At 43.3% G+C, this 20,653-nt stretch overlaps 1 protein-coding gene across 1 annotated transcript in view; it reads left to right on the top strand.

Moving 5' to 3' along the window:
* The window catches only part of LOC310691422 (titin-like), a 284,446-nt gene that overhangs the window by 23,837 nt on the left and 239,956 nt on the right, over positions 1-20,653 (top strand). Inside the window, exons 17-36 of the mRNA XM_083471213.1 lie at positions 3-77; positions 1,676-1,878; positions 2,013-2,243; positions 3,417-3,661; positions 4,558-4,781; positions 4,887-5,051; positions 5,142-5,310; positions 6,272-7,962; positions 8,084-8,365; positions 9,371-9,637; positions 10,768-11,040; positions 12,331-12,594; positions 12,698-12,958; positions 13,783-14,043; positions 15,144-15,407; positions 16,776-17,036; positions 17,160-17,420; positions 18,036-18,296; positions 19,132-19,273; positions 19,602-19,767. Coding sequence (XP_083327339.1) covers positions 3-77; positions 1,676-1,878; positions 2,013-2,243; positions 3,417-3,661; positions 4,558-4,781; positions 4,887-5,051; positions 5,142-5,310; positions 6,272-7,962; positions 8,084-8,365; positions 9,371-9,637; positions 10,768-11,040; positions 12,331-12,594; positions 12,698-12,958; positions 13,783-14,043; positions 15,144-15,407; positions 16,776-17,036; positions 17,160-17,420; positions 18,036-18,296; positions 19,132-19,273; positions 19,602-19,767 — 5,966 coding nt within the window. The remainder of the gene's footprint in view (positions 1-2; positions 78-1,675; positions 1,879-2,012; positions 2,244-3,416; positions 3,662-4,557; positions 4,782-4,886; positions 5,052-5,141; positions 5,311-6,271; positions 7,963-8,083; positions 8,366-9,370; positions 9,638-10,767; positions 11,041-12,330; positions 12,595-12,697; positions 12,959-13,782; positions 14,044-15,143; positions 15,408-16,775; positions 17,037-17,159; positions 17,421-18,035; positions 18,297-19,131; positions 19,274-19,601; positions 19,768-20,653) is intronic.

Below are 20,653 nucleotides of genomic sequence, written 5' to 3' on the forward strand. Positions count from 1 at the left end.
CGATGCCGGAGAATACACTATTGTTGTTCGCAACAAACATGGGGAAGTTTCTGCATCAGCTTCCTTACTGGAAGAAGGTATGTGAGCAGGGAATTGGTGATTTTTTTGGGGGGGAGGGAGGGAATCAAGAAGAGGAAGGCTAGTATCAGGGGTTGCCAACCTTTTGGGGCTGATGGGCATATTTGCAAAGTGCCATTTGCTAGTTTGTTCTATAGAATGCTTCCTAATTTCAGACAGGGTATGGCACCCTCTGGGCATGAGGAAAGGTCTCTGTGGGCGTCTGCACTGGGCACTGCATGGGCAAACTTCAGGCAAGGAGACACTGTTGTTGTCTAAGAATTGACAAAGTCACAACAGGGGTGGGTCTACTATGAAACTAATGAAGCTTAAGCTCCAGGGCCCCTAATCCTGGAGGATTTTTTGCGTAAAAAGTTGGGTTCCAGTAGACCCAATATGAATACCGTAACTACAAAGGATTAATTTTTTGTTGTTGTATCTATTTCAACAATCACAACATTTGAGAGTCCATAGCACACATTGGCGTGCAGTGAATATTTTCATAGGGGAACCGTTTGGGCCAGAGGCACCAGGTTGCAAGGGCAATTGGGGGGGATGTGTGTGGGAGCATCATACCTCTCTCCCTGCTGGAGAGCACCGCACCTTCCTCCTTAAGCCAGGCAGACGCTCCCCAGGCTTTGAAAAGGAGGCACTAGGCTTTAATACTTTAATACTATAATTTACCGGGAACATTTAGGGGATAATAATAATAATAATTTATTATTATTTATACCCCAGCCACTCTGGGCGGCTTCCAACAAAATATTAAAATACCGTAATACATCAAACATTAAAAGCTTTCCTAAACAGGGCTGCCTTCAGATGTCTTCTAAAAGTCTGGTAATTGTTGTTCTCTTTGACATCTGGTGGGAGGGCGTTCCACAGGGAGGGCGCCACTACCGAGAAGGCCCTGTCCCCTAGTTCACTGACCTCACACCACTGTAGCACTGATGTTGTAAATGTGTGGTGACCTGTCATGGAACAACCCCATTGAAGAAGGCAACAGTTACCCAGACCTCATTGCTGGTTGTGAAGGGGCCCCCGTGACAGTTCAAGCTTCGGGGGGGGGGGGGGCAAATGTAGGTCTCCCGCTTGTCACAATTGCCCAGCTTGTCCAGGTTAACATGGCAAGAAGTGACAAGGGTTTCTTACACATGGCAAAGAGCAAAGATCCCTGGATTTTTAAAGTAATAGCTGAATATGGCAATGATAGTTAACATAGATACCGCAAGAAGGATGGTGTTGGCTAATCTTAGATGTTGACTTAACCAGAGATTGGTTAACATTTTTAGTATCAGAACACATCATTGGTAATTTGTGCTTGTTACCTTGCATCTGATCCATATTGTTTCCAACATATATTTGGCACAATCACCGAGACCTAACAATTCCCACATGAGCCCCAGCAAATCACTTAAGGGCCTCTGTTTTATAACATTCACTTTTTAAAAAGGCATTCTAATTATACTGCAACCTTAAAGGAAGGGCAGAATCAGTGTCCCTAACTCAGCACAAAAATATTCTGCTTTAGGATCCTTTCCCCCCATCAAACCAGCACTCAGATGGCAACATGTTCTCATATGTCAATTTACTAAAATTAGTATATTTTTGCCTTTAGCTGACTACGAGGTCTACCTAAAATCTCAAGAAACACTCTATCAAACCCAAGTAACTGCATATGTACAAGAGCCTAAAGTGGCTGTGGAAGCCCCACCAACTTTGTATCCCGACTACGAAAAAGAATATGAAAAAGAACAAGCTCTAATTATGAAGAAAATGGCAAAAGATACTGTGCTTGTCAGAACTTTTGCTGAAGAACAGGTAAGTCTATTGAAGTAGTCGTTTATAATTTCAAGGCGTTTCAGTTCTGTTTTGCTTCTTTCCTTGCTTTGTGGTTGTCCTAAGAACTGGAATATAACCCTCATTAAACACTTCTTTTGTTGTTGTTGTTGTAGGAATTTCACATTTCCTCCTTTGAAGAAAGACTTATCAAAGAAATTGAATACAGAATTATTAAGACCACCTTGGAGGAACTCCTTGAAGAAGACGGAGAAGAAATGGTGGTTGATGTTTCTGAATCCGAAACAGTGGAAGCAGAATTTGAAATGAGGCTGAAGAATTACCGAATCCTTGAGGGAAGTGGTGTGACCTTTCATTGCAAGATGACTGGATATCCTTTGCCCAAGGTATGTATTGTCGTATGTGTGGAGGAAAACCTTAAACACGTAGCAGAGTTCCCAAAAATAGACCAGAGGCAATTGTACTTCATTCGCCAGAGCTTTTACTTGCTACTGAAGGCAAATAAACATAATGGTCACAAATCCAGTGCATTCAGGATTGGCACAGTCCATAAAAATCCAGTTGCAGCACTTACAAAGCTTATAAACTTATAACAAGACTAAACTTTGGCATGTCCGTTTTGGGGGCCTAAATCAGCCCACCAGCCAGTTTAATCTGGCCCTGTGGCAGTTTATTACCTGGGGTAAAATCCTAAAAAAAACTCAACAACAACTTCAATCCTAAAAAAAGGTCAACAACTTTGGTTGTCCCTCTGGTCAGCCCTCACGGCCCTTCACTTCATCAAATCTGGCCCTCTTTGAAAAATGTTTGGACACCACTGCCCTAAACATACTATGTTCAGAACACCACACCAGAAGGAAGAGAGATAGAAAGAGAAAGTAAAACCCAGGCTCCTTCCGGCCTATATTTATAGTCAGCATGACCTTAATTGGAAGAGATAAGAGAACCAGTTCAAGCCAGCTGCACACAGCTTCTCTGAAGATATAACCCAAGCAATCACGAGGTTTCTTTCACACAGAAAAGCTTCCAGAAACTTCCAGAACCCTCTTGAATTAATCAGAATAGGAAAGATCTCTATACATCAGATCAATACTTTCTGCACTAAGAAATGCAAACTGACGTGTGTGTGTGTGTACTTTACAACAGAACAAACTGTGCTATTTGTATGCCTCCCACCACCACCAGTTAAATCATGTTTATATAGGGGACATTTCTTCATTCATCTGACTTCAACAGGAAAAACCAATTTGAAAAAGTAACACCTTTCATAGTTTACAAAAGTAACACATCTAAAGTTTTGCACACACCTAGATGAAAACAGATATAATTTGAGGAAGCTTTATTTTAGTGTTTTCATTCTTTAAGCTTGATGTGCCTTTTCATGCATTGTAAAGAAAGGAAAAGGAAAGAGAGAACACATATCCACACATTTTCATGTTACCAACTATAAGAGTGTGAAAATCAACTGAGTATGTCATGGGAAATTTTAGAACATTTATAGGAACCTCATTCTTGCCACCTACATAGTTTTGCAAGTTTGATTTTTTTTTTTAATGCAGATTGCATGGTACAAGGATGGCAAGCGTATCAAGCATGGAGACCACTACCACATGGAGGTTCTACAAGATGGCAGAGCCAGCCTCCGTTTACCTGTTGTCTTACCGGAAGATGAAGGCATTTATACTGTCTTTGCCAGTAACTTAAAAGGAAATGCCATATGCTCTGCAAAATTATACGTTGAGCCTGTTGGACCAAGTGGGTCTCCAGGTTATATCCCATCGCCTGAAATGATTAGAAGATATCGGTAAGAATTTATTTTATTTTATTTATTTAGTAAATTTATATACACCCTTCCTCATAAGATCTCAGGGCGGGTCGCAGAATAGAATACAAGATAAAAACACAAGTAAATGATTAGAACAAAACAGCAAAACAAGAACCACTTCCTTCCCACAGACACATTTAAAAGGCTGTAGAATATTTATCAGCCAAAGGCCTGGTTGAAGAGGAATGTTTTCACCTGGCGCCTAAAAATATACAATGAAGGCGCCAGGCGAACCTCCCTGGGATGAGCATTTCACAAACAGTGAGCCACTACAGAGAAAGTCTCTTCTTGTGTGGCCATCCTCTGGACCGCATGTGGAAGAGGCACATGAAAAAGGGACTCAGATGATGAACGCAGAGTATGCCACAGTTTATATGGGGAGGGACGGTCCTTGAGGTATTGCAGGCCTGAGCTGTTTAAGGCTTTATAGGTCATAACCAGCAGTTTGAATTGGGCCTGGAAACTAATTGGCAGCCACTGCAGAATAAGTCACATCCCCAAGATAGTCTGGGGAGAGGAGTGGCCCACTATATTATAGCCAAAGCACAGGTGGTGGCCCTGTGACCCTACATATGTTGTTGGACTACAGTTCCCCTCACCATTGGTCATGCTGGCTGGGGCTGATGGGAACTTGAGTCCAGTAACACCTGGAACGCTACAAGTTCACTACCACTGGCCTAGGATGACTATGGCCACATACAAGTAGTACTTTGTATGTCCCACAACACAGCACTCTCTAATTAATTGACATAAGTGCCCCTTAAGCCATCTGTATGGCTGTAATGGAATTACTCAATGGAGGGTCCCTGTAGGTTGCTACATTTCAGATATCATTGGTAGCATGTGTTTAATAGGATGGTTTATTATCTTTGCAGGTCTCTCTCTCCTCGCTCCCCAAGCCGCTCTCCTGCCCGCAGTTCCCCTTCACGCTCACCTGCACGGAGACTGGAGGAGACGGACGAAGCACAGCTGGAGAGGTTGTACAAGCCAGTGTTCGTCTTGAAGCCAACCTCATTTAAATGTGCAGAAGGGCAGACGGCGAGATTTGACCTCAAAGTTGTGGGCAGACCCATGCCAGAAACATACTGGTTCCACAATGGTATGACACTCACCACTCGTCGTGCAGCTCTTTGCAAAATCAAAGATTCACATTGAAGGAAAACAACACTCCTGTCTAAAATAATATGTATATTTATTTCCATAGGTCAACAAGTCCTTAACGATTACACACATAAAATTGTGATTAAGGAAGATGGCACACAGTCGCTGATTATTGTTCCAGCTACACCTGATGATTCCGGTGAATGGGTTGTAATTGCCCAAAACAGAGCAGGCAAAACATCCATCACAATGACCCTGACAGTGGAAGGTATTTGCTCTACCTCTTTTGGACATTGATTACAGTAGTCTACCTCCTCAGTATCTTCATCTGATAACCTGTCATCTTCTTCTTTTTTAGCTAAGGAACACTTAGTGAGACCACTGTTTGTAGAGAAGCTGAAGAACATGAGTGTTAAGGAGGGAAATAAACTGGAAATGAATGTGCGGGCCAGGGGTAACCCCAATCCTGACATTGTGTGGCTGAAGAACAGTGACATCATCGTACCCCACAAATATCCAAACATAAAGTGAGTCTTTACTGATTTTGTTCGGTAAATATATAACTAGTTTGTTTCATCTGTAATGGGGTGAAAGAAATCATTTATTTGTATACATACACATGTACAAACAATGCCGTATTCAATGGCTACACTGCAATTGAAATATAACTCAATAAATGAGTAAGGAAATTAAGGAGAGTTATTTGTAAGATAAAACGAGCTCCCCAGGGCTCATGGCATTTCCAACCAATGCTCATACACCAGTTCAAGAACTTCCACAGCACTACTAGAGAGCCAGTGTGGTGTAGTGGTTAAGAGCAGTGGACTCATAACCTGGTGAACCGGGTTCGCGTCCCCGCTCCTCCACATGCAGCTGCTGGGTGACCTTGGACCAGTCACACTTCTCTGAAGTCTCTCAGCCTCACTCACCTCACAGAGTGCTTGTTGTGGGGGAGGAAGGGAAAGGAGATTGTTAGCTGCTTTGAGACTCCTTCAGGTAGTGATAAAGCAGAATATCAAATCCAAACTCCTCTTCTTCTCTTCTACTAAATAAGATATTGTGGGTGGGTGAGCTGGATTTTATGTAGATTTCAGTGAAATTCTCCAGCAGCGTCTGTGAATTTGCTAAATAATAATAATAATAATAATAATAATAATAATAATAATAATAACAACAATAATTTATTATTTATACCCCGCCCATCTGGCTGGGCCTCCCCAGCCACTCTGGGCAGCTTCCATAAAAACCAAAAATACAATAAAATATCACACGTTAAAAACTTCCCTGAACAGGGCTGCCTTAAGATGTCTTCTGAATGTCAGGTAGTTGTTTATCGCTTTGACATCTGCTGGAAGGGCGTTCCACAGGGCAGGCGCCACTACCGAGAAGGCTAACCATGCTAACCATTAAAACAAAAAACAATTGCATTGAAGTGACCGAAAAGCTCTACGAAGAGCAAGTGTTTACTTTTGACACTCTGTGTTTCAGAATTGAAGGAACAAAAGGAGAAGCTGCCCTGAAAATCGAGCGCACTGTGAGACATGACGCTGCATGGTATACTGCGACAGCCATCAACAAAGCTGGACGTGACACTACACGGTGTAAAGTGAATGTTGAAGTTGAGCTCACTGAACCCGAACCAGAGAGGAGATTAATCATTCCCAAGGGGACTTATAAAGCAAAAGAGATTGCAGCACCAGAACTAGAACCTCTCCACTTGCGTTATGGTCAAGAGCAGTGGGAGGAAGGTGACCTTTACGACAAAGAAAAACAACAGAAGCCGTTTTTCAAGAAGAAGCTCACTTCCTTAAGGCTGAAGCGCTTTGGGCCAGCCCATTTTGAGTGCAGACTCACGCCGATTGGTGACCCAACAATGGTGGTGGAGTGGCTGCACGACGGCAAGCCCTTGGAGGCAGCCAACAGGCTTAGAATGATTAATGAATTTGGATATTGCAGCCTTGACTATGACGTATCCTATCCCAGAGACAGTGGAGTGATCACCTGCAGAGCTACAAACAAATATGGCACTGATCACACATCGGCGACACTCATTGTTAAGGACGAGAAGAGCCTTGTTGAAGAATCCCAACTGCCAGAAGGCAGGATGGGGCTGCAACGCATTGAAGAACTCGAGAGAATGGCCCATGAGGGCGCTCTTCATGGAGTTACAGAAGATCAGAAAGTCAAACAGAAGCCAGAAATAGTCTTGTTTCCTGAACCAGCAAGAGTTATTGAGGGTGAAATAGCACGGTTCCGCTGCCGGGTGACTGGTTATCCACAGCCCAAAGTCAACTGGTACCTCAATGGCCAACTCATTCGCAAAAGCAAGAGGTTTAGACTCCGTTACGATGGGATCTATTACTTGGATATTGTGGACTGCAAATCCTACGATACAGGTGAAGTAAAAGTAGCTGCTGAAAACCCCGAAGGTGCAACGGAACACAAGGTGAAACTTGAGATTCAGCAGCGGGAAGATTTCAGATCCGTGCTTCGCCGAGCACCTGAGCCTAAGCATGAAGCTCCAGCAACAGAGCCTGGCAAACTTTTGTTTGAAGTTCAAAAGGTTGACAAGCCCGTTGAGAAAACTACCAAGGAGGTGGTGACGCTGAAGAAGGCCGAAAAAGTGAGCCACGAAAAAGTGTCTGAAGAATCTGAAGAACTCCGCAGTAAATTCAAGCGCAGAACTGAGGAGGGCTATTTTGAAGCAATCACTGCTGTGGAGCTCAAATCTCGCAAGAAGGACGAGTCCTATGAAGAGCTGCTTAAAAAGACAAAGGATGAACTTCTTCACTGGACCAAAGAGTTAACCGAGGAAGAGAAGAAAGCCCTGTTGGAAGAAGGCAAAGTCACTATTCCAACCATCAAGCCAGAGAAAGTTCAACTCAGTCCCAGCATGGAGGCTCCCAAAATACTTGAACGCATCCAAAGCCAGACAGTTGGCCAAGGAAGTGATGCTCATTTCCGCGTCCGTGTGGTAGGCAAACCAGACCCAGAGTGCCAGTGGTTCAAAAACGGTGTGCAGATTGAGAGGTCAGATCGCATCTATTGGTTCTGGCCGGAAGATAATGTTTGTGAGCTGGTCATCCGAGACGTAACAGCAGAGGACTCTGCCAGCATCATGGTGAAAGCCATTAACATAGCTGGTGAAACCTCAAGTCATGCTTTCTTGTTAGTACAAGGTAATATCCCTTTTCAAAAGGGGGCCTCTTGCCCCCTTTCCAAAATGTTGTCTTCTTTTTACGCTCAAATCATATAATATTCATTCTCATCTTTTGGCCTCTCTTTTTATTTTCTTTGCAGCCAAGCAGCATATCACATTCACACAGACTTTACAAGATGTCACTGCTAAGGAGAAAGATTCGATGGCGACCTTTGAGTGTGAAACCTCCGAGCCTTTCGTTAAAGTGCAGTGGTACAAAAATGGTCTGGAGATTTCTTATGGAGACAAATACAGAACGCACTCTGACAGGAAGGCTCACTTCCTTTCAGTGCTAATGATTGATAAGTCCGATGAAGACGATTACAGCTGTGCCCTGGTGGAAGACGAGTCTGTAAAGACAACAGCCAAACTAATTGTTGAAGGTGAGGGCAAAGGTTACTCTAAAAGTAAAGGGACCCCTGACCATTAGGTCCAGTCGTGACCGACTCTGGGGTTGCGGTGCTCATCTTGCTTTATTGGCCAAGGGAGCCGGCGTACAGCTTCCGGGTCATGTGGCCAGCATGACTAAGCTGCTTCTGGCATACCAGAGCAGCGCACGGAAATGCCGTTTACCTTTCCACCAGAGTGGTACCTATTTATCTACTTGCACTTTGATGCACTTTTGAACTGGTAGGTTGGCAGGAGCAGGGACCGAGCAACGGGAGCTCACCCCGTCGCGGGAATTCAAACCGCCGACCTTCTGATCGGCAAGTCCTAGGCTCTGTGGTTTAACCCACAGTGCCACCCGTGTCCCTTGCAAAAGGTTACTCTAGTACAATGTAATTTCTATCTCAGTCACTCTTTATTACTATAGAAATATGGGTGGTGCTGTGTAATGAGTGGCTCTTAGTGCAGGCTTCTCAGACCATAGATTTCCCCAGTGGCCAGATCGAACAACTGGTCTGATCAGCTGCACATTCTGCGCAACTAATGAGCACTGAGCCCAAGTGCCTGGTTCTTTAAGTCTCGGAAGGTTTGCAGTGACAAAGTGAACCCAAATCAAAATGAGTGCTTGGGCAATCATGTAACCATTCCGATGCTCAACCCTAGTCACTTTTAAAATAGCCAGCCTTGCACTATTCAATTGGCCTATGGTTAAAAACAAACAACCCTGTTTTCAGGCTAGCTGGGGCTGATGGGAGTTTGGAGTCGTCTGTGGGAGGGGCTGCAGATTCTCCGTCTTTGTATTTAAATCATTGGTGCATGGGCATAGCCCTAGATTAGCATAGAATGTACAAACATAAGAAGAGCTTGCTGGACCAGTCCGCATTTTGAAAAGATGGAAGTATTTTGAACTGGGCATTCTTTTTAATTCTGTTGCTAAGAAACATTATGGAACGTTCGTAAGTAATAAAATCACTTACTGAGATGTTTGCATCTGAATGCAGGTGCTGTTATTGAGTTTATTAAAGAACTGGAAGACATTGAAGTCCCAGAAACCTTCTCGGGGGAACTGGAATGCGAGCTTTCGCCTGAAGATGTCGAAGGAAAATGGTATCATAATGAGGTGGAGCTCAAACCCAGTAATAAGTATCTGATAACCTCACGCCGAGGTCGCCAAATCCTCACAGTTAAAGATGTTGCTAAAGAAGATCAAGGAGAATACAGCTTTGTGGCAGATGGGAAAAAGACCTCCTGTAAACTGAAGATGAAGCGTAAGTTGTTCTGCCTTATAAATACTTGAGAGCAGGAGTGGGAAACCCATTTTCTTCCCCAGGCCCAAAGACCATATCCTATCATGAGTAGCCTTCCATCATGCTAGTGGTGGGTGGAGCTGGAAGCAGAGGCCAGAAGTGCAGATGGGTGGAACCACAAGTCTAGCTCTGGTCTTTGTGTAGTTGGTAACATTCCCATTCAACAATGCAGTATTCCAATGGTGTGTGTGTGTGTGTGTGTGTGTGCGCGCGCGCGCGCACGTGTGTGTGTGTGTGTGTGTGTGCGTGTGTGCATGCACGCGTGCAGACACACATTATTATTACTATTGTTATTATTATTTCATTTCTATACTACTTTATATTTTTAAGAAAAAAAACTCAAAGAGGTTTGCATTCTATATTAAAACATCAAATAAATCAATCCAGAACAAAACATGACAGAAGAAAGTCAGCTATAAAGTATGCATTCAAAGCAGCATAAGTAACAGGAAAGTAAAATATTATCTTGAAGACTGCAAAATAAAACATTACAAAGAAGGTCGACTATAGAATGCATATTTAACGCAGCAAATTTAACAAAAAAATCTTAGAACATTTTGAAAGAAAATATTACTAAAGGAAGTCAAATATCAAATGCACATTTAAAACAGCACAATTAGCAAGAAAATAAAACATTATCCTAACCATGGAACTGCTGCTGTTGCTGCCAGTCTTGTCAGTGATGGTTCATGGCAGGCAGTGTCTGTGGAAGTTCAGGCTCAGTGACCTGGGTCTGCACTAAGACAACCAAGATGGTCTCTGGCATCTTCAGCAGCTTCGGCTTTTGTAGCTGGAGTCAGTCCGGGCTCTGCCCACCCTGGCCACATGGGGAAAGGTCTGTAAAGCAGGGAGCAGGTCCCCCAGGACTCGCAACCAGGGTGTCCTTGCACTGCTCTCTGTCCAAGCAATCAAGAGACATCTTCAGAGTTCAAGGACACATTCCTGCCAGCCAAAGGCAACTGAGGAGCACCCAGAGCAGGGCTACTGACAGGTGCAGCCTGGCTAGGGGAGAAAGCTTCCCCATCCCTATTTTATTGAAGCTCCTGATCATTGTTTAATAACTTCTTGCTTCTCTTTCGCATTCCATACAGCACGGCCTGTCGCTGTCCTTCAAGGTCTTACTGACCAGAAAGTGTGCGAGGGCGACATTGTGCAACTTGAAGTGAAACTCTCCCAAGAAAACGTTGAAGGTGTCTGGATGAAGGATGGTGTCGAGATTCAACCAAGTGACCGTGTCCACATTGTAGTAGATAAGCAGTCACATATGTTGCTGGTGGAAGATGTCACAAAGGAAGACAGCGGAGCATACTCCTTCAACATCCCCAGCCTGCTCCTCTCAACCACTGGCCGTGTCACAGTCTATAGTAAGTGCCTGTGTTTCGGAAGTCGTATAACAAAATGCAAGTCATAATTGTCTTGCGAAATTTGCTGTGCTAAGTGTGGGGAGAGCAGCCATCCTACGTAGCTTTAACAAAAGGATGACAAATGAGCCGCATGTTATGACAACTATGTGGAACCTGAATGTACAGAATAGAATCTATATGTATAGAAGCAGTATATTTCTGCTGTCACCGCAACAACCAGGGATAGCTATATGGGAACATAGGGCACTGCCTTATACTGAATCAGACCATGGTCCATCTAGCTCAGTCCAGGGTTTCTCAAACTTGGATCTCCAGCTGTTTTGGGACTACAGTTCCCATCATCCCTGACCACTGGTCCTGCTAGCTAGGGATGGTGGGATTTGTAGTCCCAAAACAGCTTGAGAAAACCCTGGTGTGCTGGTCCCGAGGGTTATCCGTGCGGTGAGGTCTGAGTCCAGTCCGAGGTCGAGGGTGCGGTATGGAGGCTGTCCATCAAAGCTGAAGTGGGGTCCAAGGCAGGGAGTCAGGTGAGGTCAGGAACTCTGGCAGAAGGGCAGGACAAGGTACAGGCAGGAACAGGCTACCAACAATGTTGCTCCCGCAACATGGGACTGGCCTGCCTGCTTTTATCTCCCCCGAGGCATAGGGCGGCCCCGGTCCACAGGTGACTCGCCTCTCCTGGCCTGGAGGCGAACACTCCCCCTGCAAGAACTTAGTTCCCTCCACCTCTCTGCCCTGAGCCTCTGCAGCTCAGGAGAGGCTGGAGGGTTACCGGACCCAGAGGCAACCTCCTCTTCCCCTGACAGGGCTGAGAGTGGAGCACCTGCAGGCAATGGGTCCTCCATCACCTCAGGAGCCAGCTGGTGTCTGCTCCTGAGGATCCAGCACAGGTGAGGACTCTTCAGGCTCAAGCCCCAGCACTGCCTCAGCTGGTTCTGGAGGCAGGGACTCCTGTGCAGGCTGGGATTCCTCAGGTTCAGCCTCCGAGTCCAAATCCCAGGCCATCACACTTGGTCTACACTGATTGGCAGTGGCTCTCCAGGGTTTTAGAGAGGGTTCTCTTCCAGCACTACCAAGAATTGCTAGTGATTGAACCTGGGACCTTCTGCATGCCATCTGTAAAGCCTCCTGAGACATTTGGACACCTGATGCTTCAGATAATTACACTGGGAGGAGGATCTTGGTTCCATCTATTTTTGTACATTTCTCACATTCTTATATACTTAAGCTAAAAGCACCAGAATCCATGTATTGATCTTTCAATATAAATCTCTGATCTGCAATTTGCAGGTGTGGAAATCATTATACCACTAAAAGATGTCCATGCTATTGAGGGTACAAGAGCCATCCTTGAAAGCAAAATTTCAGTCCCTGACGTGTCTTCATCCAAGTGGTACCTAAACGATGAGCAAATAAAACCTGATGACCGTGTCCAAGCTGTCTCCAAAGGCACAAAACAGAGGCTCGTGTTTACCAGGACACATGCGTCAGATGAAGGACACTGTAAACTGGCAGTAGGCAAGGTTGAAACCAGCTGCAATCTCACAATTGAAGGTAAGTATTCTTCAGATAGGCAGGCTTTATTAAAATACATATTCTGATCGTGCAACAAGTAACAACTTGATTCTACTGTCGCCTTTTGTTTTTTAAACAACAGAAATTCAGATTATTAAAGGTCTTCACGATATCACCTGCACCGAAACTCAGAATGTAACCTTTGAAGTTGAGCTGTCCCACGCAGGGATTGATGTTGTGTGGCATTTTAAGGACCAAGAGCTCAAAGCTGGGCCCAAGTATAAGATCGAGGCACATGGCACAATCTATAAACTGACAGTAGTAAACATGATGAAAGACGATGAAGGAGAGTATACATTTTATGCTGGAGAAAAGAAGACATCTGGGACACTGGTTGTAGCAGGTTAGTTATTTATAAAGCACTTGACTTTTTCTTGAAGGTCAAATGCTCTGCTGTTTATATTTGTTAGTTCAGTTCATAATTAAGTCCATGAGACCTGCCAAACAAACAAACAAACAAACAAACCATGGTGAATGATAGTTGGAGGAAAGTGGACATTCCTAAGAAGAGGAATTCCTTTCCAACTCCTAGTCTGGGAGTAGTTGCATTATAATCCATTTTGTCTCCATGGAAACATGGGGGAGGAGAGTATCCAGGTCAACATGGTCTATGGATCCAAGAGATCAATACAGCAATGATGGTGATGATGACGGTTTAATTAATTAAGTATACCTCCGCTCATGTGACTGGGTTGCCCCAGTCACTTGGGGGGAGGGGGGCTTTCAACAAAATATAAAGGGATAATACAAAATACGCAGCCTTAAAAGCTTCCCGAAACAGGGCTGCCTTCAGATGTCTACCAAAGTTCATATGATTTTTTAACGCTTTGACATCTGAAGGGTGGACATTCCACCAGGTGGGTGCAACTACTGAGAAGGTCCTCTGTTTTGCAGTTTTTCTCTGGGACCACCACTTAATGTGGCCTGTAGGAATGTCACTTACAGGATGATACAAATGTGCAATGCTTCAGAGTGCTAGTGACCACATCACCCTCCCAAGGTTATCTACGTCACCCTCACCCTGGTTATGGTAGCAGAAGTTGCCTGTCTGCATAGATAGCAGCAGTTACTGCACCAGGAACACCATCAACATAGACTATTAGTGTAGTCAGTAGGCATCTAATCAGAGGGACAAGAAATACAAGCTTGTCCTTTATTTCCCCACAGGTGGCGCCATTTCAAAGCCCCTCACTGATCTAACTGTGGCCGAGTCCCAGAAAGCTGTTTTTGAATGTGAAGTAACCAATCCAGATTCTGAGGGCCAGTGGCTGAAGGATGGGAAACCACTTTCAATGACTGATCGCTGCAAAAGTGAATCCGATGGTTTGAAGAGGAGACTTAATATCCCAATCAGCAAAGTAGATGATGCTGGCGAATATACCTATCAAGTGGCCTCTTCAAAAACATCCGCTAAGCTGAAAGTTGAAAGTGAGTAATCAATGGGGAAAGTTTGTCTCAATTCCACACTGGACAAATTGGAAAAAAATCTCCCAAAATGGATATTCCTGTTAATAATTTTGTAAAATATATTTGGGGGGGGGGGAATGGACTGTAAGAACTCTATGGAATCTGCTTGTCTGAACTTAACAGTATATTTCAGCTATGCAATTGGTAGCTATACTCTTACATTTTTATTACACAATACCTAAGAGTTGTGTAAACTGGGAACTCCAGTTATGCGATGAGCCAGCACTCCAGCACAATATAGCTTCAATCCTGAGAGGTTCAGCAGAAAGGGGGTGCAGGGCCTTCCTCTCACCAGCACCCACCTTAACACCCTTTTTAGAGGGGTTTCTCAGAATAGGACTATCTTGACTGGGGAGAGTGCCTTCCATCAGCTTCAGCTGGTGGCCCAGCTGTGTCCCTATCTGGACAGGGATAGCCTAATGTCTGCTGTCTATGTTCTGGTAACCTCTAGGTTAGATTACTGCAACACATTATATGTGGAGCTGTCTCTGAAGATGGTTTGGAAACTTCAGCTGGTGCAGAATTCAGTAGCCAGGTTTGAGCATATTACACCAATCCTGAACTGCCTGCACTGGCTGCCAGTTAGTTTCTGGACCCAAATTAAAGTCCTGGTTTTCATCTATAAAGCCTTAAATGGATCAGGACTGCAATACCTCAAAGACTGCCTCTCTCCATATGAACCAAGCCAGACCCTGTGGTCATCATCTGAGGCCCTTCTTCATGTGCCTCCTCTGTGATAGGTCCAGAGGATGGCAACACAAGAACAGGCCTTTTTGGGGGTGGCTCCCCACTTGTGGAATGCTCTCCCCAGGGAGGCCCACCTGGTGCCTTTGTTACATATTTGTAGGCACCAGGCAAAAACATTCCTCTTCCACCAGGCCTATGGGTAATTAAACAATCTATGACCTTTTAAACTGGAGGTTTGTTACTATGGTGTTTTTGTTTTTTATATATTGTAAACCCCTTGTGATCCTTGGACGAAGGGTGGTATAGAAATTTAATACATAATAATAATATCTACCTGTATAACGTCAACAATTTGATTTGCTCTTTTCAAACAGCCGTCAAAATCAAGAAGACGTTGAAGAACCTGACTGTAACAGAAACACAAGATGCAGTTTTTTCAGTGGAACTTACTCATCCTGATGTGAAAGGAGCTCAGTGGATCAAGAATGGTGTTGAGCTGCATTCTGGTGACAAATATGAGATCAAGGTGGAAGGGACAACCCACACGCTGAAAGTCAAGAAATGCGCTGTAACTGATGAGTCCGTCTACAGCTTTAAACTGGGAAGGATAGGAGCCAATGCACGACTCCATGTTGAAAGTAAGTCAGCCTCTACACAATAAATAGGCTGAGAAGAATTAAAGCAAGTTGAATGATAGTATCATAAAGTATCATAAAGAATCATGATATAGTATCAGTCTCCACACTGTCAACACTCATTTGCTCTGTCCTATTATCATTTCTAGTAAAAGATTTTGGGATGTATTTTTAAGTGCTACAAACATTTTTTTTAAAAAATGGGGGGGGACTGTGAAAAGAGATGATGGCAGGAAGGATGCATGCATTTTTAATAATAATAATAATAATAATAATAATAATAATAATAATAATAATAATAATATATTACTTATACCCCGCACATTTGGCTAGGCCTCCCCAGCCCCTCTGGGTGACTCCCAACAGAATTTTAAAAACGTGATAAAACATCAAACACTAAAACTTCCCTAAACAGGACTGCCTTCAGATGTTTTATAAAAGTCAGGTAGTTGTTTATTTCCTTGACATCTGATGGGAGGGCATTTGGGCTGTTTTAAGCATATGTGACACTGGGGTGCAAAGATCCACCCGCCTGCCCCGGGTTGCCCAGTCCCAGGTGCACAGGAGGGTGGAGCTGGTCATCCACCTCAGCATCTTGCTGGCTTGGTCACCCCCCAAACTCGCAGCACGCAAGAGCCCACCGCGGTGCTCCGAATGATGGGCAAGCTCTTCCCTGGACTCAACTCTCAGGCCTTGGACTCTCGGCCTGGCGCCCCTGAGAGCCCAGGTGCACCACACCCCTAATGCCTATGGGTAAGACAGCCCTGGAGGGCGTTCCACAGGGTGGGTGCCACTACCAAGAAGGCCCTTTGCCTGGTTCCCTGTAACCTCACTTCTTGCAGGGAGGGAGACACCAGAAGGCCCTTGGAGCTGGACCTCAGTGTCTGGGCTGAATGATGGGGGTGGAGAGGCCATTTAGGGCTTTAAAGGTCAGCGCCAACATTTTGAATTGTGCTCGGAAACATACTGGGAGCCCAAAACATTTATTTATTACAATTATATACCACCTTTATCTTCCAAGGATCTCAAGCTGGTTGGTGTACATGGTTCTCCTCTTCCACGTTTCAACCTCACAACAACCCTGTGGGTTTGGTTAGGCTAAGAGATGGTGACTGGCCCAAGGTCACCCAGTGAGCTTCGTGGCTGAGTGAGGATTCAAACCCTGCTCTCTCAGTTCCTAGCCCAACCCTCTTAATTATTATACCACACTGGCTTTCATTATGGGCACTGCTGCCTCTTTTATTCCATGCTACATTCAACTCGGGGAAACAAAAACTTCTTGCCGTTTCCAGTCCTGAAGCCAATTGTCTTACAGTGGTTTTAACTGAAGCCAAGCGAGTAACTAAATTGTTGGTTACTTCTTCCCTAAAGCTGTCAAGATAATCAAGAAGCCCAAGGATGTGACTGCTCTGGAGAATGCCGTTGTTTCATTTGAAGTGAGTGTGTCCCATGACACCGTCCCAGTCAAATGGTTCCACAAGAACGTCGAGCTGAAGCCCAGTGACAAATACCGACTAAGCTCCCAGAGGAAAGTCCACAAGCTGACTTTGCAAAATATATCTCCCGCTGATGCTGGAGAATACACAGCAGTAGTAGGACAACTTGAGTGCAAAGCAAAACTCTTTGTAGAAAGTAAGTTAAAACAAATCTATCATTAGAATCAAGCTCCATTATCAAATATCAGACTGAAAGTACCTTGCGATACGTTATAAAAGACGATCTAATTGTGTGTTTGATCAATCTTATTTTCTACAGCTGTGCACATAACAAAGACCATGAAAAATATTGAGGTTGCCGAGACCAAAACTGCCTCTTTTGAGTGCGAGGTGTCTCATTTCAATGTGCCCGCTGTGTGGCTGAAAAATGGAGTAGAAATTGAAATGAGCGAGAAGTTCAAAATAGTGGTTCAGGGAAAGCTTCATCAACTCAACATCATGAACACCAGCAGTGAGGATTCTGCCGAATACACCTTTGTCTGCGGAAATGACAAAGTCAGCGCAACCCTGACAGTGAAGCGTAAGTTTAAAATGGACATGAGCGCAGAATGCTTGCCTGAAGTATAGTTAACATTGCACAGCCTCTTATTCTCAGTCTTTGTAAATTTAGGGGGTTAAAAGTTTAGCCGGCCTACTTTCTTGGGATATGGCACTGAATCTCTGTGGTGCCAATGTATCCATTGACTTAATTACATCATGGTGATGTCAGATGATTGACAGGCAGGAAGCCCCTTTCCACATGTCTAAGTGGCCAACAGGAGGCGGGGTGGCCTCAGAATCCAGACCACCAGCTGGATCCTGTCCACAACCCCTGACTTAGCCCCTCAATTCCCAAACTTTTTTGTTCTAGAAAATTGCAATATGTTTTCTCTTCTTTGCAAAGTTCATTGATTTGTGTTTCAAAAACATGCATATGACATCAATCCGAGGCTGGGTTTTTTAGATTTTGCTGGTTTTAATATATATGTTATATTTTATTTTATATTTTATTTTATTTTATTTTATTTTATTATTTTATTATTTTTGTTGTGGGAAGTGACTTTGAGTTTACTTTTTGTAAGAAAAGCAACTGATAAGTTTAATGATGATGATGACAATGATGAAATATTTTCCCTTTTATTTCCTTTAAAACCAGCTATCTTGATAACATCCATGCTGAAGGACATCAACGCAGAAGAGAAAGATACAATAACCTTCGAAGTGACTGTTAATTATGAAGGCATTACGTACAAATGGTTGAAGAACGGCGTGGAAATAAAATCAACGGACCGGTGCCAGATTAGAACTAAGAAACTTACACATTCACTTTCGATAAGAAATGTGCATTTTGGAGATGCTGCGGAATACAGTTTTGTTGCTGGGAAAGCTGCTTCATCTGCAACTTTATATGTGGAAGGTATTAAGTTTTCTTCCATCTGTTTTAGCTCTTTAGCACTAAATTGAAGCAAACATCAATCCAGAGCAGTGTGCATGAGCCGTTACAGTAACAGATCCACTACTGAACTGGTTTGGATAATCCTGAACCGACATGTGACCTAGCCTTTTTGGAATGCATGTACCCCCTTCACTCCTTCCTTTGCATGAGCTGCAGTTATACCAGGAAGCCTCTAATTAAGCAGAGTTTCTTTTTTTGAAATGATATTAAAGAAACTTCATGTCATAGTTTAATACCCTGGTTTGTTCCAAAGGTGGTAGTCATAGCTTCCCAGTTTGGAGAAACCAGAAAACTGTGGTTAATTGAAGACTTACTGGCTTATTTTCTCGCACCAGAAATAGGAGTGAAGGAGCTATATGCACATGCTAAAGACTCGCTCATATCTCAGCTTATTAATAAATGAACGTTTTGCCTATGCTCACCAAGCTATGACTGTCCAAATGTGGATGAAATTGGTAATGTCAGCCAAAAGATACGACAGGCTGAACCGGTTAAGTGACTTAAGAAATGCTTAAAGAAACCCATTTTCTTTAATCTTACTGCTATGTCTTAATTGTTTTATTTTGTTGAAATTACTCTACCTGCTTCTTATTTTGTTTCTTGTTATTTTAATTTCAATACAAAATGTTTTGCGGTCCTTTGTAAATGTGCATATAACAAACAGGGAATTGCTGTCAATTAATTACTGTTGCGCACTGATGTGGAAAGGAGGAGTATATATTAAGCAATTATTAATCGTCTGGGACTATAAAGTGGCTCATAATGACAATATCCCTCATGGTTTGTTTTTTCCTAGCTCGCCACATTGAGTTTAGAAAGCACATCAAAGACATAAAAGTTGTGGAGAAGAAAAAAGCTGTTTTTGAATGTGAGATCTCAGAACCTGACATTTCTGTTCAGTGGATGAAAGATGGACAGGAGCTACAGCTTGAAGACAGGTAATTTGTGTTGTTGTTGTTTAAAAAAATGAATATAAAGAAAAGTTGAAGTTTGACCTGAGAGCTGCTGCTGCCACTGCTTGTAACAAGCATACAGGACATGGATGGTGAATTGAAATGTTACTTGGCAACACTGGCTAGTCATTGTACTAGTCGTCAACTCTGCCATATGACAACTTTCAGACACAGCAGAACTTACTGAGCTAGAGGGAAGGCTTTGAGGGAAGAGCATGACCTTCTGAATCAAACAAAGATACCATATACATATAGTTATTGATATGTTAAGAGACCACACTTTCTAAGTTTCATTTGCTTGCATTATTTTTAGAATGAAAGTTCAGAGAGAACGGTTCGTTCATCGCCTCCTGATTACTACCACAAAGATGTCTGATTCCGGGAAGTACACAGTAGTGGCAGGAGGAAATATGTCCAGCGCTAATTTGGTAGTGGAAGGGCGTGATGTTCGCATCAGGAGCCTTCAAAAAACCGTCCAGGTATAGTACTTCCTCCTGTTTTGATGATCAATACAGCCAACCTGCCCCTGATCACTGAAATGTCAGTTTCTCAAATAGATTTTCCAAACTCGGTGCCAAAAATCTGTGGAGAAACTTCGGTTCCACCAAACAATAATGTTCGGGTGATATATATATATATATATATATATATATATATATATATATATAACCATACTAATGTGTAGAAGCATTTTGTTCAAAGATCTCAGTTAGAAAAAATACTGAATTCCCCATTGTGAAAATGTAAGCAAAATCAGATGCCAAAGAAGGTACACAGCCATGTGGAGAAGCATTGCTCTCATGGACTGAATAAAAAAATTCCTTCCAGTAGCACCTTAAAGACCAACTAAGTTAGTTCTTGGTATGAGCTTTCGTGTGCATGCACACTTCTTCAGATACTTCTTCAGATTCTTCTTCTTGGTATCTGAAGAAGTGTGCATGCACACGAAAGCTCATACCAAGAACTAACTTAGTTGGTCTTTAAGGTGCTACTGGAAGGAATTTTTTTATTTTGACTATGGCAGACCAACACGGCTACCTATCTGTAACTGGTCTCATGGACTGAGCGCTTCTTAAATTGAACAATGATCTTTCTCTTCAGCAGTTGGAACAAAACTCTGTGCACAAGGCCCTCCTTCACATATTCATGTCTCCTTAGATATTTTTTAACACACCCCAAAATACAAAATATAAAACTACATTTCCCCTCCTCGCTTAATTTAAATCAGTTAATGTCAACGCATACAAGAAACCTTATAGTTCCCTTTAAGAATTCTTCAACCCCCGGCAAAATTATGAGAACCCTCTTATTTCCCCAAGTGCACACTGCGTTGATCTGATATTATTCCTTCATTGGTGTCTAGAG

This window comes from Podarcis liolepis (assembly GCF_965112155.1).
Source record: "Podarcis liolepis genome assembly, chromosome: 1".
In the NCBI taxonomy this organism is placed as follows: domain Eukaryota; kingdom Metazoa; phylum Chordata; class Lepidosauria; order Squamata; family Lacertidae; genus Podarcis; species Podarcis liolepis.